The 18,074-nt window shown below is 37.0% G+C and overlaps 1 protein-coding gene across 2 annotated transcripts in view; it reads left to right on the forward strand.

Moving 5' to 3' along the window:
• Positions 1 to 335: 335 nt before the first annotated feature.
• Positions 336 to 18,074, forward strand: part of plppr5b (phospholipid phosphatase related 5b) — a 46,884-nt gene continuing 29,145 nt past the window's right edge. The window contains exons 1-3 of one of the 2 annotated variants that reach the window (XM_043225668.1): positions 336 to 538; positions 2,485 to 2,557; positions 12,790 to 12,978. In XM_043225668.1, coding sequence (XP_043081603.1) covers positions 2,507 to 2,557; positions 12,790 to 12,978 — 240 coding nt within the window. In that variant the 5' untranslated portion in view covers positions 336 to 538; positions 2,485 to 2,506. Of the gene's footprint in view, positions 539 to 2,484; positions 2,558 to 12,511; positions 12,979 to 18,074 lie in introns of those variants that run through there. The other variant, XM_043225669.1, reaches the window with a different exon arrangement.

Raw genomic sequence — 18,074 nt, forward strand, 5'->3', positions numbered from 1 at the left:
CAGACACATAACATTTACAAATGGCCGCCCCGCGTGTTACAGAAACAGTAAGGTGGATAGGCTGCTTTAATCTAATGAAGGTATCGTGAAACCCAGATTAATCCAACATTTAATTTATAGCCGGTCATTATGGAGAACCGTCACCAAAATAGACCTCACATACGATGCCGCTGAAATTAATTTTAAATGAAAGAAACCGAGCTTTCTTTAATTTAAAATTAATTTCGGCGGCATCAATCTTGCAGCAGAGTTTCCCGTGTCGCGTAAAGAAACAGATCCCTACAGGTGTGCGCGCCCTGCCGCGGAGAGGTTGCGTTCTTTAAGAAGTGCGCGTGCGCAGAGCAGGAACAGCGACAGACAATGACCGAGGAAGCTAATTCTCATTAACCGCTGCTTTAAACGGCTTAGAGGCGAATCGTACTTTTAAAAGTTTAACAAAACAAACAGGTGCGAGCGGCGGGCGGCAGAGAATAATGAATGCATCTCCCTCCTCCAGCAGGGTCCTTTCTGATGCCGTTATAAAGTCAAACTGGCAAAGGTAGGACTCTGTATTTCACTGTCACTGCATTATGCCATCTATGGCTTTATAGAGACGCAGCACTGCGCAGCCAATCCTCTCAGAGATTGAATATGCATATAATTATGCATAATTTTGTTATTTTATTTTCTTATTATTTTTATAAATACTACGAATGTTAAACAGCAGCCTAATATTCAGAAGGTTGTTTAATTCATACAGTTAATTTGTGTGAATTAGGTTTTGTCTGATTTGTTGACACTTCTTGTTGAAGAAGTTTGTGTTTGTCTTTTGACTACTAAGTCAAGAAGAAGAAGTTTAAACGAGTTAATTAATTGTACAGTAGCGGGATATCCAATATCGGTGAACCAAACACTTTAGACACACTTAACCCTTTCTGAATTCTATTGAATTTGTAAAAAAAAAAAAAAAAAAAAAAAAGGCATCTGGCAGCTTTTATTAAAACTAACTTCACAATCTTTAGTCATCTTTAGTTACTAATCTTACGGTCTTAAGTTCTTCACTGCAGAGTAAACAGGTTTAGTTTATCACATTAACTATGCATGTTCCACTGACATTTCACACAGATATATATATATACATATTTTATATATATATATATATATATATATATAATGTTGTTTTTATGATTTTTTATTTTAATTTTATTTTATTTTTTTAAAAGCAAGTGTTGTTTTATGATTTGAAACTCACAGTGCTTGTGAGAGGTTCGATCGAAAAGTATTTATTTATTTATGTATATTTTGACATTTTTATATGCGGCTTATTTGTCCAGCACAGTAAATGCTTCTCCATCAGAGCAGATTTTGAGAAATTCAGCATTTTTTGCTAGCTCTCATGCTGACGGCACCCATTCACTGCAGCTGATACTGAAGAGTGATGTAACGCTAAATTTCTCCAAATCTGTTCTGACGAAAAAGACAAGCTCATGCATATTTTAGATGGCCTGATGGCGAGTACATTTTCAGCAAATTTTCATTTGGTTATGAAAGGTTCATTTTTTTGTTTTTTGGGAGTCCCAAACAAAAGGTTGACATCCATGCAAGGTCAAAAAAGTTTTACTTATTATATGCGTTTAATTTTACATTATTTGTTCATTGACTTCCAAACGATTCGTTCAACGATTAAATTTTCCAAACCCCTCCGATGATTGGCCGATTTAATTTATAGCGGTGTTTGTGAGCCTTTAACCTAGTGGCAAAGAATGACACTGCATTTTCATTCAGACCAATGCGAAAATTAAGATTTCCCACGTCTGCCTGCGCAACAAGCGGGCGAGCATTATGATAATGTTTCATATTGACATAAACATGAAAAAGACTCGTTTCAATGATTCAGAATCGATTCTTTCTTTTGAGAAACAATAACTTTATACACGGCGCACTTTCAGATTCATTCAGAGCTTAGAGCTGTGTTACGCACTGAATAAAAGGTCATTTTCAAAAACCCATAATAAACTAATTAAATCTATAAAGAGAAAATATTTTTTCGGATATCTTCTAACCCTCGAAACATGCCTTTGCGGTGTCGTTTGAAAACATGCGAAATACTGTCCGCATTTGTCACTTCATCGCTTCCCTTTATTTATTTTGGTACATCACTTTTCACAAGCTCATGGAGGCTTTTATATTTAAACATTGCTCGTTTGAAACGGCGACCTTGGCAGATACAACTTGCAAAATAAAAGACGCTTTTATCAACTTTTAGAAAGCACAAAGTCTAATTTAAGTTTGTGAACTCTCGCGGCTTCGCTAAAACTTTCCATTTAAAGTCACAAAAATGAGTCTCGCTGTGAAGTCTGCTTTGAGAAAACATCTCTGAAAACTCGCACCTAACCAGTGCACCAAACGCAGCAGGCGCAGACCATCAAAAGATGATCACCAGTGCCACCCAGTGGTTTCTGCTGCTTATATTTTCCCCGCTGAACCGTCTCATCTTTCTTTCAGGCATCAAAGTTAATGGGGAAAAATGACTGATCTAAAAAGTCGCAAGGAGTTGTACAAAGAGCTCACCGTGGAGGTAAGAAACCCAATAAATGTCATATACAGACCTGCATAATAATGACAAAGTTGTTTTCTTCGTGACCTTGAAGCCTGTGCGTGGTGTAAATAAGTGAAGAAAGACAGCTGGCTCGGTGTGAGTTTATCTTTTCATTTCGGTTGGTGAACCATATTTTTCTAGCGCAAACGTCATTGAGCTTCAGCATAAAAAAAATAAGCAAAAACACAGGAGAAAGTGTAACGGCTGACAACGTCTTTGACGATGAGAGCTGAGTGCTGAAGATGGTTTAATCAGGGTCCATTTTCACAATGAGGTTCTCTAATAGTATCTTAATTGCTTCGTGTTAAAGAAGAGCATCGTCGGCTAGCTGAATGTGTGAACTACCTCCACACGTCAAACACAACTAGAGCGCAATTAAAGACACTTACGGTTTGACAGACAGACACACTGTGGCCAGACTACCTTGAAAGCTTGACGCCTGAGGCATTGAAAAGTATGGTTATTTCTTACGTTTCGTTTGGCGGATGCTTTTTTGTGCGCTTCGCGGTCAAAACACATCAAACCACCGCAGTTCAAAAGTTTGGGTCGGCAAATTTCGAAAATCTTTTGAAGGAAGCCTCTTATGCTCACCAAGGCTGCATTTATTTATCGGAATTTCAGTGTAGTGTCTATTCATGTATTTCAATAAGTTTTTCATTCTTTTCATGCTGAGCTGAAGTTCCAGTATCATTCATCTAGTCTTCAGTGTCCATTGATCCTTGAAGAGTTCATTTGCAAAAACGGATACCGTGTCCTTTTTAACAATTCTCGAAAATCATGTTTTTTCATTGAGCATTACAATTAATCTCAATTAAACTGCAGTTGTTTTTATTTTTTTGTACAAGATTTACCAATAAGGTAACACTTTAAGAATAATATAATATATATAAATGTAAGAATATCTATTATGAAGGTTCAGTTATCTTCCTAACAGAAAAACAACACGACACAAAGGGATACATAACTTTTATTTAATATTTAATATTTAAGGATGCAAAAAACTGCATGCTTGAATTTTTTATTTTATTGTTTTTTGTTTTTTTTTGTTTGTTTTTTTTTATTAAGTGTATAGATGTATGGTATCCGTGTTCTGTATCCCTCTGTGTTGTGTTTAACTTCTCTGTTTGGAAGGTGAATGATCCTTTAAATTTCTTTGTAAATGCCGTATGTGTATCACTTAAACATATATTGCTGAATAAATATATTAATTTCTTTCAAAAAAAAAAAAAAAAAAAAAGTGCAGTGAATGGGTGCCGTCAGAAAGAGAGTCTGAATAGCTGATGAAAACATCACAGTAATCCACAAGTTATCCACTCGACTCCAATCTATCAAATAACAACTGGTGGAGTAAAAAGCTTGTAAGAAATCACTGCAGAGGATCCAATGGTGAGCAAGTGATGTATTGATAAATTCCTCCAAAAAGATTTTGATTAAAAAACACGCTCCTCTACATTTTAGATAGATGACTAGATGGCCTAGTACGTTTTCATTTTCGGGCCAGAACTGCTCCTTCAAGGTACTAATATCATTTTTTTTTCAGTAGATGAAGTAAAAGTGGGATTGACAGGCTAAATGGTGCACTTTTCACACATTTTGTCTGACAGTAAATTACAGATGTACATCAGTGAGTCTCTGGATTGAGCTGAGGAAGAGAGTCGCCTACTCAGAAGCGCTCGGCTGCAGAGGAGTGTGTTATATAGGAGCTATTTAACTTTCACTGCAGTACTGATGTGTGTGGGCCAGACTAACGTTCACGGAGATCCTAGTGCCTCCACAGAGGTCTACATCAATGCAACTACTCATCCCTCAGACCTATAAGCGCAGAAACTGTTTTTAGCACAGTAATTCGCTGATGTGTTGCAAAAAAAATGCTGCACATTCGTCCGTCACAAAAGCTCTTCCAAGTGTGAATTAGAAAGATTTATTGCATTAATGTGGCATTTATATACGTGACACATTCCCCTGCATATCTGTAAAGACTGCTATTCAGGGAAAGACATGCATTGCGCTGTATAGCTGCTAGATGCATTGGATTATTATTTATTATACTTTCAGATCCCGCGGAACCTGACAGCTTGCGTAAAAATGTGTCCTGCTGAATTTGGGAGAAACTTTTTTTTTTTCATATTATAAAAAGCGTTGGGGAAATGTGGAGAGGGTTTCAGCCCGCCGAAGCAGCTCAGGTGTAATCGTGTGTATATATAGAGTGAGGGTCCATCTATGTAAAAAGTAAATGAAATAAAAAAAAGAAAGTAAGACATTGAGCCTGTCAAAGGCACTCTAGCCTGACTCACAGCAGTCAATCATCCCTCACTTTAAACGTAATGCAAAAAAAAAGACACACCAACACAAACCAGCAGCAGATTTCTCACAATAGACAGGTTTGCACTTTGCGTCTAAACGTCTTCCTCGCTTTATATACGAGAAAACTTTGCAGGTCACACAATTTGAGCTGGCAAAAGAAGTTTGTGAAAAGGGACAAGAAACTGAAACTACGGGATTCAGACTGAAAAAGAAAAGCAAAATTAAAAACGATATACTCTGCCGTTTAAGAGTTAAAGAAATGAATTATTTTATTCAGGTATTGTGCGTTTCAATGCACAAAATTATACATTATACACAATTGCCAGAAATGAAAGTATCTTTTGATATTTCTATTCATTAATTAATCCTGGAAAAAAATTGATCACAGTTTTGACAAAAAAATATTAGGAGAAATAGTAAGAAGAAATATTTCAGCTTTGCATAACATGAAAAAAAATATTTTGCAATAGAAACCCTTTTAAATTGTAATATCTGGCATTATTACTGTTTTTTTTTTTTAAATGCATTTCTAAACCCCAAACTTTTCTGTATATCTATCTGCTCTTCTGTTAGCAATTAAAACATTAGAATCTTTGCTTTTAGCCGCTTGCTTCCAGATTAATTCTTATTGCCAAATCTCCTTTAATCTCAGCAGACCCTGATCAATTGTAATTACGTTTCGTAAGATAGAGGTCCGCGAAGATGTTTTCCGACCAAGCTTGTCGGTGGCCTCTTGAGATCTCAATATCATGCGTGGACCCCTCCAAAAAAACCCCACTTAATTCCCTCCACGACGCGGCAGTGTTTACTGCTGTCCGAAGGGATCGCAGTTATGAGAGACTGTGCTGAATTAGCTTTTGTTGTTAGCCTGTAATGAAATGCTTGGTCATCGCTCCCTGTGGGCCCGTCCTCATTAATCTGAAGGGCTGAGGCTGGCACAGGGCCGCGGGGAACGCAACGGCTGTTTGCTGTGCCACGGCAATCAGCGACGTGGCTGTCTGCAAATATTTGCAAGTGCTCCGAAATGCCTTGTTGAGATCTGTCCGGTGATGAGATCGCACAGGGCTCTGGTTTTAAATAACAGTCCTAAGAAGGAAGAGTGCTTGATAGCATTTCTCTTCTGGGTGCCACTTGTTTTATGTTGTTTTTGTGCTTGCAAAGGTATTAAAGATATATTATAGTTTTAATTATTGCACTTGTTCTTCTTTTGCATGCATGCATGTTATATAAGGCTTTCATAATGCACTTTTATATTTCTGTCCTTGTTGTATAGTGAGTGGCAAGGTTGTTTTTATTCTCTAGGCCACTAGGTGGCACTTCCTTTCTGCAGTAGTGTGGCACCATTAAGCAAAGAGTACGGCTTCATATTTTATTTCTGTGGTTGCTTTAAAAAGTCAAGAGAAGTCGACTGAAGATTTCTTTCAAACATCCAATGATGCCTGTAGCGTGGACAGACTATAATTTCTTCCCAAATACACTAATGATACACCGCTGGCACTCAAAACACTTCACTTGTGTGAGATAACGTCATAATGTGGATTTCTGCTGGGCAACAGTATCTGCGCATTATATTTTGTATATCAATATGAATAGGGATGTTAGGGACACGTCTTTACCAATATCCAGCAACCGCTTATGTGTCCCTATTATGTGCATGTAACCACCGTCGTTTTCATTACAGCTGTATTTAACATAATATCATACCACTAATGTTTGCTGAGAGGTTAAAAGTAAATACGCTAGAAATAAGCACACTTTCAAGGACGCACATTTAATACATCGGTGGAGTAAGTACATATAGTTGCTGGAGTGTTTCAAACATATGTCCACAGTTGAGCTGAAAGATAAATTTTGGCCTCATTAAGCTGTTTGGGTTCATCTGCTTCTCCCATTTGCACTGTTCACGTTGATTATTACTCTTTGTAGACTAAATAATATGCAACATTATTCTCAATTATTTGCAATGCATACTAATAAATTTAACATTCACTTAAATAGTGTGAGATGATTGAACTGTCACAGGGTTACAAACTCTTTTTCCTGGAGTGGTACGAATGAATGAAGTAATGATTTTAAGATCTGTTTTCATGTCGACATACAGTACACATTTACATTAAATATTAAACTGTCATCAATGGAGATAAGCGATGAAATTACATAGTCATTATTCAGAAGTTATGCATACTATGAATTAGATTTCGCATTTACTTAATGCCTTGTACCTTTGACGATGTTAAACAGCGTCACGTGGGTGGGAATATGCAGGAAATGATATGCACAGGAGGTTATGCATTGTAAAACTAGACGTCGGAAGCTCGGGAAGAGTCGGGGTGGATTTGCAAGAATGCCAATCTTCCTCTTTGCAAATCAATCGATTCAGATCGGGATTTCAGTGTGGGTTTGTGAATGAGTCGTTTCAGATCGGGACTTCGAAGCAAGTTGCAAATGTTTCGCTTCAGAACAGGAGTGGGTTTGTGAGCCATTTGATTCAGATCGGGACTTTCAAATGTGTATCGCGAATCCTATGATTTAGTTCGTAACACAGAGCAGGTTCGTGAATATTTTCGAATAATTAGATTCAGATCAGGGCTGTGAAAACAATTTGATTTAGTACGGGACTTCGGAGCAGGTTCATAAATCTTTTGACTCAAACCGGAACTTATCATATAGCAAATAATTTGGTCTAGATCAGACCTTCATAGCATGTTGTTTATAAATCTTTTGATTCAGATCCCGTCTTTGGAACACATTTATTTATTTTTCTATAAGAATCCAATATATGAGCTTCAGAATGCCATCTCATCCGAAGCCACTCTCATATTGACGATGACACTGCGGCCTAGCTACGAGCACAGATTTCTTATGTTTTTTTTTTTAGACTTTTCCAAAAAATATAGAACATTACATTTTCTACCGACACATCATACTTGGAATCCTTTTAAAAGTTGCATAAAAGAGTTCAATCAAAAGCCATAAAAAAGACAATAGGATCTTTAGTGGTTCTCCAATGCATTATGGGATCATTTGATGACTTTAATACTTTAAAAACCGACCTATCACGACTACAATATCTGACATGGATATTATAATTATGTCCATAAGCTTTTTATGAAATTTGGATCGACTTCATCTTTTAATCAAATGAATCGATCAACTTAATCTGTTATATGTCCTCTGCGTATTTGATATTTGAGGAGAAAACCGTACGCCTTCCTGTTATGATTTTCAAGGGTGTAGTATTTAACAGGGATGCTATAACGTGTCCCAACCAATAACCAGCAACTACTAATTTGCCTCTAGCAATCATTTTGTTCAAATGTCTCTTCACACCCTACACCATTGCTATACAGTCAGTTTGTCGTTATTTTGAAATAAACTCATAAGACTGCGCCCTGATGAAGTCTTTGGGTTTAATTTGCAGTAACGAGCAGCTTGCTCTACTTTATTTCTCATGCAGTTGTCTAGCAGTGACACACATATGATATTCTTCAAACGGTCTAATTAATTCAAGTCTAGATAGAAGATATACGCGGGTTTATGTGCCATTGCTGCTCCCAGAACATACATACGACTCTCTTAACCGTAGATTAAATTATTGTTCGGAGGTGGAAGCTCTGATCACGTTCTGCCAAACCGAACAACACTACCTAATTATTTGTTTTGTTCAGAATTAACAAACACGGCAAACGAAAAAATGATCGGAGCAGAATGCTTGACTTGGCAAAGTCTGATTCCACAAAATGCTGAAAAATACCAGTTTCTGGAGGTGTAGCACATATGCTGTCATTTAGCGGATTCCCAGGAGACACGAAAAGGGTAGTTCACACAGAAATGAAAACTCTGTCAACATTTTCACACCCTAATGTTTTTCACAAACCTATATGCATTTTAATTTCCACAGCAGGGACAGATATAATAGAACGAGACCCTGTTTAATAACCATCGTTCTTCAAAAAATGATGTTCCACAGAAGAAAGAAGGTGGAAAAAAACCATGATGACAAAAGAGTGGTCTTTGCCTTTACCACAAAATCCGATGTAAAATAACCTGTTAACATAACACACGTCCTGTTAAATTAAAGGCTACATTCAGTTTCCTGTCTATAAAATACCTTTGTATCATATGCAAAAGGGTGGCCTCATAAAACCTAAAACAGGAGGCAGATTTCTCTAAGGAAGTTCTCTCTTTCAGGTAATGAGACTTTTTCTGTAAAATTCATAAAAGCGAGTTAATGCTTAGAGGAAGACTGCTGGCAGAGAGGGAGTAAGAGAAGGATGTGTACAGTAGAAATGCCCTGCCTCCTCTCTGCCTTATTTCCTGAATGATCTGCATTAATATTGAGTTTAATGCTTCATTACACCCACGCCTTTATATGGAAAAAGTGGATGATTAAAGTGCTCTGTGAAGCATCTGTCTTAAAGTCACGGAGTCATTTAAAAGAATCATGAGCTGTATGAATAAGTTATGGAACAGCCGCTAAGCAAGCAACGCCAAACTATTAGAAGGGGAGAGAGAGGGTTCTTATTCTTTATACTTGCCTAAAACATTCATATACTATAGTAGTCGGCTTTGATACCGAGCTTCCTTCTGCAGGCTCAGAAGAGGCCGGACCTGCTTATATCTTCACTTGGTTACGAACAGAACATCGGTCCCTTCAGATAAAATTAAATAGATTAATAAATTTGCTGATTAAAATAAGAATACCATTGATGAGTTTGATTTATCATTCCTTTAATCAAAAGGAAACTATTTTCTTGTTCAGACGTCTACACGCAACCAGTTGACCTCTTTTCTTCTATTTTTGTGGAGTCGTCACTGTGTTTTGCTTTTAATGGGGACCGTTTCAGACGTTTAATGTTTCAGGCAGAATATTCTAATTGATGTTAATCAAACATGCAGTCTTTGTAGCTGAACTATTTCATTTAGAGGAAGTATGGTGGCCCTCAAACACTAATTAACTGCTCTTGCTGGCTGTTTACCAATAGCCCTTTCTGGAAGAATCCAATAAATGAGCTTCAACTTCAGAATGCCATCTCATCCAAGCCACTCTCATATTGACGATGACACTGCGGCCTAGCTACGAGCACAGTTTTCTTTTTTCCAAAAAATATAGAACATACAGTTTTTTTCTACCGGCACATCATACTTGGAATCCTTTTAAAAGTTCCATAAAAGAGTTCAATCAAAAGCCAAAAACCTTTGGGGGTTGTCCCATGCATTATGGGATCATTTGATGACTTTAATACATTAAAAACCGACCTGTCAATATTAAAGTTATGGATTATTATGGAAAATGCACAGTGTATAAAGTTGCTGTCTCTGAATGAAAATGCTAATTCATTCTTTGAGGCTTTTGGAGCTTTAAAAGCTCACAAACAGTATTTTAAATGACCAATCACAGGATGGGTTTGGAAAAATGAATCGCTTTTGGAGTCATTGAACAAATAAGGTAAAATTAAGTGCATGTTATAAGACATTGAAAGTGTTTTTTGACCTTGCATGCACATCATGAATCTTTTCATAACTCATAATAGGGGCACTTTAAAACGGTACACTATTTTAAGATTAGCAGTGTAATGTAAGGTTAGTAACAGACTTGACGGACCCTTTATTTGTATTCTGCAGTAGAAATAAAGCACAAATTAGTGGTTAAACATTGCATAGATATTGTATTGTATTGCTCCTCTCGTAGGGTGGCATTTATTTCAATATTTCTGAGCCTGACACAAATATTTTGGAAAAAAGCAAAGAGAATCCCTTCAGATCTTCTCAAGTACATTGAAGACAGGCCATGAATTTCTCATGAAGCGTGGCGCGAAAGATAAAGTTCGCAAGTTGCTTTGAAGTTGCTTTCCGTCATTAGCCTTTTAATACTGTAGGTGCTGTTTATAGAAGCAGTGATTAAATGTGCACAAGTTTTATGCTTTTAAGTGCTTTACGAACATCGCTCAGCCTTTTAAGGTGTATTTTGTTACACTACTTTGTAATATTGTTTTCTTTCTGTTATAGTCTGAAGTGATGCACTCTAACACATCTTTATTAGGACTCTGATTTATTGGTCTGTGGGTTTAGTAACTCAATCTAGGCCGGCTGATTCCTTAGGGTGTTTCTGAACTGTAAAAATCAAGAATAAGCTTTTCATGTTCAGTGATACATCATGCTCAGAACACACTCCTAGTTAGTAACAAGATCCCCAAGATCATCAATCATTTTCCCCAACTCAAAGAAATAGTTTTCAGAAGCCAATATCTGTACAAAATGACCAAAATAATGAAACGAAGAATCATTAGTGATAATGCTAAGATAAAGAACAGTCTCTCCTCTCCCATCGTGGAAACCACACCTACATTTATCAGCCCAGCTTCTGTGTTTGCTCTCTGCGGAAACACATACTGATTGTCACAGTAACGTAAATAACAGCTGGCCAATTATCATGATTAGTTTTCCTCGAGTTTTTAACAGATGTACGGCTCTATCACCTCAGCCTGTCACATATGCCAGCGTTGTAATTGATTCACTGAGAGGGTAATGCGAACATCTGAGGGGTTCCAGCAGGGCAGATGATTCCTCACAATGTCTCACTCGAGTTTTATTAATGTTTTTGGCGCAGGGAAAAATTAATCCCGGTATATTAAGTCTAATCACAGCTGTTTTAATAGATTAAAATGAGAGGAATTTGATAACTGAAAAAGCTGGAAGTGTCAAAGCGGTTGAGATAAAGTCAAAGACGGTTTAATTAAACAGTGCTGCAGACGATTAGTGTTGGGCTTTGGTTTTAATGTTATTTTTCACACTGTTGTTCAATGTGACATACTTTTGGGAAGAAAACAGGTTTTGTGGTATTGTGCTTGTAATTGTACTGATGATACTGCCTTTATTTATGTTGCATAAAAATATATGCATGATTACACATTTTAAATTTAAATGCTATTGGTTATTAATTACATTAGTAATTCATTAATTACAATTTGTAATTGATTAAAAGCACCAGATAAAAAACATCAATAACCAATAAAAAATTAACTAATGTAATAAAGATAGATAAATAGATAATGTTTTTCTGGATTTTATTTTAAATTTTGTATTTAAATATTTTTATTTAATTTGGAATCATACACACACACACACATACACACATACATATATATATTTCACATTTATTTTTGCTATGAATTATGAATAAATGATAAATGCAAGTATCATAGATTAGTGTGCGTCTGTCTGTGAATATATATAATATAATATAAATAATAATATAAATAATATAATATTTTATTTTGTATGATAAAAAGTATCAATTTCTTTAAATAAGCATTCCCAGAATTCCCTGCGCGAACCATTATGTTTGTTTACATTTTAACATGAGCTACCTGATGGTGTTTTGTGTTAGTATGTGCGTTATATTATGACCTGTCGAAGTTTTTATGAACTTTAAATCATCGCTCGATTTTGTTTTTTCATTGCATTGTCTTTGAATTAGTATATTTTACATAAATCGGCAGATTTGTTGCCGTTGTTTGGGGCTAATAGAGCCGAGGTGACATTTGGTGACTGACGGAATAGCGCCTCTCTTTAAAACCTCCGAGCGGATGATGATGATGATGATGATGATGGTGGTGGGGCGCGGGCACGGCGCCTGACGTGTCTCTTCATCATCAGCTGGCTGTAGTGAGGAGCGCGCGGTGGCACTTTATCGCGCTCTCCTCTCTCGCGCTCTCTCATTCCGGCTCGAGCGCTGTGCCATGCGAGCGCGTGCGTCTTCGCGTGCCAACCTCGCGTGCGCTCGGAGCGTCGGACCCCGGCGAGATGCGGGAACTATAACGAGAGCTCAGATGTTTGGAGGTTCTCCACTGGATTGTTGGTAAATGTTCCTGCCCCACTCTCTGACGACCATGCTTTATTTCCAGCTGGTGATCATGGCGGGGACGGTCATGCTGGCATATTACTTCGAGTACACGGACACGTTCAACGTGCACGTGCAGGGCTTCTTCTGCTACGAGACCGCGTACACGAAACCCTACCTCGGACCCGAGGACACGAGCGCCATCCCGCCCGCCGTGCTGTACGCGGTGGTCACCGGAGTCCCCACGCTGCTGGTGAGTCACTCAAGACGGTGCCTGTGCCAGTCGCTTTATCGATTTCTAGGTGCTGTTGATCACATGTTATTGATCGTCATTGAAAAGTTCATAAAAGCAGATCGTGCTTATACGTGATTATTATCGATAAGACAGGATTACTGTTGACAAATGAGCATGAATAAATGTAAATACATTTGAACTTGAGGTTCTTAAATAATAACTGGTTGATTGACAAGCGATCAGTTGATTTGTCTTAAGTGCATTCACAGTTATTGATTTATTGATAATGATTGCATTAAGGCAGATCAGACTGATAAGTGATTTCATATTCATTTATATTTGATTTCATATTGATTTAGCTGTTAAGTGTCGATGCATTGATAATTGACTGGAAAGCACATCAGACTTGTAACTGATTTATGTTTAGGCACTTAATAGCTTATTTCCCTTAATGGAGTATGAGGTTATGAATTGCATGCAATTTTTATATTGATTTTCAGTGATTTGTTATTTTAAATAATTCATAAACTAATAATTACCCGAGAGGCTATCAGATCGATACGATCACTTGATATTGAATGTATTTAATATTAATACTGATTTGAGATTTTAATATTAAGATATTGATTTTCGTACTCAATTTTAACAGATAATCAAATGAACGACTGCATGCGGGCAAATCAAACTTAAGATGCGAAACTTGATTTATACTTGATATTTTATCGCTAGAGTACGATATCATCATTTTAATTTTTTTTTTTTTTTTTTACGTTGAATGATTTTTTTCACGATGAATGATCGCATGTAGTAAAATCAAACTTGCTTTTGATTGATCAGAGAAACGATTGCATGGAAGCATCCATAGACCGACACTGATTAGTCGATCTTATTTTTGCAGTTTTTGCTAAGTGCCGTAATTAATACAATATTTGTTTCAGATTTTGATTGGATGAGCGATTTAGCTTGATTTCTGCTTTGATTTTCAGAGGTGTGCGTAAGAACACTTCAGCGTGTGCTGGGATTGATTGAGCAGCATGCGAGTGATTGCATGAAAGCAATTCAAGCTAGAGATGCATAAGAGAGAGGTTGCATAAAAAAGCATTTTTCGTAACATGTGCAACGGCGCTGCCTGCTGCCGGCAATTCTAAGGTATAGAAAAAATGCACACCGGGATCCATTAAGATGAGACCTGCGTGTGAGTCATGACTGCCTTTAGTCGACTCTGCTGTTCACCGTCTTTCACGTTCCAGTGCATTCCAACTGTGCTGATTTGGTACGTTTATTTATAATTTTAAGGTTACTTCTTAAACCGTTGCACAGAATGCTCATTTTCATGCATGCGGCACTGTATAATTAAACAGATTCAAATATGTTTACCGCACATGTTCTATCCTGGTAAATCAGCATAATGAGATTTCATTATCCGTGCACGCATAAATTAAACCTGCATATCATAAAACCCCCTCTCGCTTCATATCTAGCTGAAGACGAATCCTTTGATGTTAGATCACACCGGGCACTGCCCCGACACCGAATGCCTTCATTATAGCTTCACTATTCAATGACATCTGTATCGTTGTTGAATAACACTTGTTCATTGAAAACTGCAGGAAAACGGCAAACTGTGAGTATAGACATCTCGCGTCTCACTGTCTGTAATTTAATGTTCACCAGCCCACATTATTTCATCAGTGGCAGTGACTCAAACTGAAGTGCCGCCACGCTGGACCTTTGCCGCTCTGTCAGCTCATAGCGTGCTTCTGTATCCAGCTAATGTGTTTAACAGATGAATGGCGGCAGATAAAAGGATGTTTTATGCTTAAAATGTGAACCTCTCCTAGTTCTCTTCTGGTTTCATTATTTATGGGTGTCAGGGTTGCATTTGATTGCGTTCTGACATTTCGATTTTGAAATATTTTCATTGGTTCGCTTCTAGTAAATATACAAGAGATTGCGTGAGACCATGCAGATTTGTATTTTTTGTCTATTTAGTTTTAGAAGTCGGTGGACAATTTATTATTACTTGAAATGCCGTCCTTGAGCCAGGGGCCGAATGTCATTTTGGTTACACCTGCCATAAAAATTACTTATCATCCATAAAAATATGGCTTATATTAAAAAAAATAATTAATGACAGGGGTGGGCGTAAGCCAAATTCATTCAATATAGCTGCGCAGTTTGTCTCATGCGTTTTGTAAAGTGTACTAAAAGTTTAATTTCAAGTTTCATTTAGTATTTTCATTTTTAATGATAGTTTTTGTTCCTTTCCCTTTGTATGCACTCTTAAAAATAAAAAGATTCTTAAAAGGTGCCTAAAAGGTTCTTCACATCGACGCCACAGAAGAACCATTTGAATCCACAAAGAAACATTAACATTTTCTACCTTTTTATAATCTAAAGAGCAAAAAAACGTTTGTGAAACAGAAAGGTTCTTCAGATGTTAAAGGTTCTCTATCTATCTATCTATCTATCTATCTATCTATCTATCTCTCTATCTATCTATCTATCTATCTCTCTCTCTCTCTCTCTCTCTCTCTATTTCTCTATCTATCTATCTATCTCTCTATCTATCTCTCTCTCTATCTATCTATCTATCTATCTATCTCTGTCTCTCTCTGTCTCTCTCTCTCTATTTCTCTTCTCTCTATCTATCTATCTATCTATCTATCTCTCTATCTCTCTATCTCTCTATCTCTCTATCTATCTCTCTCTCTCTATTTCTCTATCTATCTCTCTATCTATCTATCTCTCTCTCTATCTATCTATCTATCTATCTATCTATCTATCTATCTGTCTCTCTCTGTCTCTCTCTCTCTCTCTCTCTCTCTCTCTCTATCTATCTATCTATCTATCTATCTATCTCTCTATCTCTCTATCTCTCTCTATCTATCTATCTGTCTATCTCTCTATCTATCTCTCTCTATCTATCTATCTGTCTATCTCTCTATCTATCTCTCTCTATCTATCTATCTGTCTATCTCTCTATCTCTCTATCTATCTATATGAGTTGAATTTGGTAAATATTTGATATATTCTTGTATTATTAAACACTAGAAAATTTCATATTAGGCACTAAATTCTGCTATTGTCATGCTATAAAAGAATTATGTCGGAACATGTTTTCTTCTTAAATCAGTCTAAACTCATTGCAAGGTGCATTGCAAATACTACTGTTTTTTTTTTTTTTTTTTTTTTTTTGAACCTTTCCTGCAGGTTTCCCACACGTTATGGTTTGTCACCTTATATGTCAATCAGAAAGGTCATTCCTGTTTAATTGTGTTTTTTTTAAGCTTACACCGCAGCATGGCAGTAGTGTTATGTTTAGCTAGGCTGGTATGGTTTCATAGTTTGAATGCAGAAACAAATGAGTGGAGGAAATAAAATTAAATATAGAACACTTATTTTTAGTGATTCCCCTAGACTGGTTCCAGACTCAAATAGATGCATTTTTTCATTTACAGCGCTGTCAGATTATGAGTGTTGCTACATGGCAGCTGGGTTGTTTTTTTTTTTTTCCCCAACACCTTTCCGAGCGGCACAGACAGATATTGGCTCATGTTTTTCTAGACAGAAAAAAATAACAATCCGCTTGCCACGTCGCAACACTGTGACCCCAACCAAAGCTGTCGTAAAGAGAGATGAACTCTATCTCCACAAAGTACTGCTCATAAACTCCACGGCGGACTCGTACTGAAACCATCACGCTGTGATTTGTAGTCTGAAAGGCTTGCGGTAAAGATACGAGCTTCACGCAGAGATATTGCTCAATTTGAGCTGATATTGGCAAAAATGACATTGATGTGTTAAGGTGCGGATTATAGGGGAAAAGTCTGGCAAAAGCGAATGATTAAAGAAATCTCTCAACATAATGGGTTCGCTGCCGGATTTGGATGCGATTGTGCGATATCACGCGTAGACAGTCGACGTTTGGATAAGGCAGACTGGTATTCCCATCACATCTTCATTTAAAACAGATTACAACGTAAAATCCTATTTAATACTGATAAATCTTCTGATAATGAATGGAATTTGATGATCACTGTCGAATGTGCTAAACCACAACAAAGCCCGTTCTTCATTTGAAATTATAATGAGCAAACTTTGAGTATAATCGTTTTGCTCACATTTAATGACTTTTCATGATGGCTTTAGCAGGTTTGCTTGATAGTGTTAGGCCCGGGTCAGTAGTTGTGCTGAAATTAAAGGAATACTTCACCCAAAAAACGAACGTTTGTTGAACCCTCGGGACGTATGCGACGTAAATTAGCTTCTTTCTTCATCAGAACAGATTTGAAGAAATGTAGCTCACCAATAAGCGAATGGGTGCCGTCGGAATGAGAGCCTAAACGGCTGATAAAAGCATCGCAGTAATCCACACGACTCCTGTCTATCATTTGATGTCTTGTGAAGTGGTTTACTGTAATGTTTTCATCAGCCGTTTGGACTCTCGTTCTGACGGCACCCATTCACTGCAGATGATCCATTGGTGAGAAAGTAATGTAATATAAAATTTCTCCTAATCCGTTGCAATGATGAAACAAACTCATTTGCATCTTGAATGGCCCGAGGGTGATTATACTTTCAGCGATCTATTATTTCTTGGTGAACTATTCCTTTAGGATGCAGCGTACCTGTCATTTTAACTCGCAAGCGCACTTGTATATAAACACCTTTTATTGAATACCAAATACATTCTCATGCACACTCATTGAGACGTCCCCTATTATCATGTGCCCTTGAGCAAGACACTTAACCCAGATTGCTCCAGGGGGACTGTCACTGTAATAAAGACACAGTAAAGTCACACAGGACAAAAAAGCAATTACCACACAACTAATAACTATAACTAATAGGCTAATATAAGCATGCACATATTTCTCGGACTCACTTATAGAAATAAAGCTTACAATTAGAGTTTTACAGCTTGATGTCGTTTAAGGTGAGTTTAATAGAAATGTCTTCTTCATAAGAGATAATATTTTAATAAGGGAAATCCTGGTATTATTACCTTTTTTGTGCATTGACTATTTCATATTAGGCACTAGATTTTGCAGCTGTCATACTGTGCAAAAAATCTTGTCTGAACATGTTTTCCTTTTAAATCAGTCTACACT

Source organism: Puntigrus tetrazona, chromosome 24 (genome assembly GCF_018831695.1).
Source record: "Puntigrus tetrazona isolate hp1 chromosome 24, ASM1883169v1, whole genome shotgun sequence".
NCBI classification, from domain to species: Eukaryota; Metazoa; Chordata; class Actinopteri; order Cypriniformes; family Cyprinidae; genus Puntigrus; species Puntigrus tetrazona.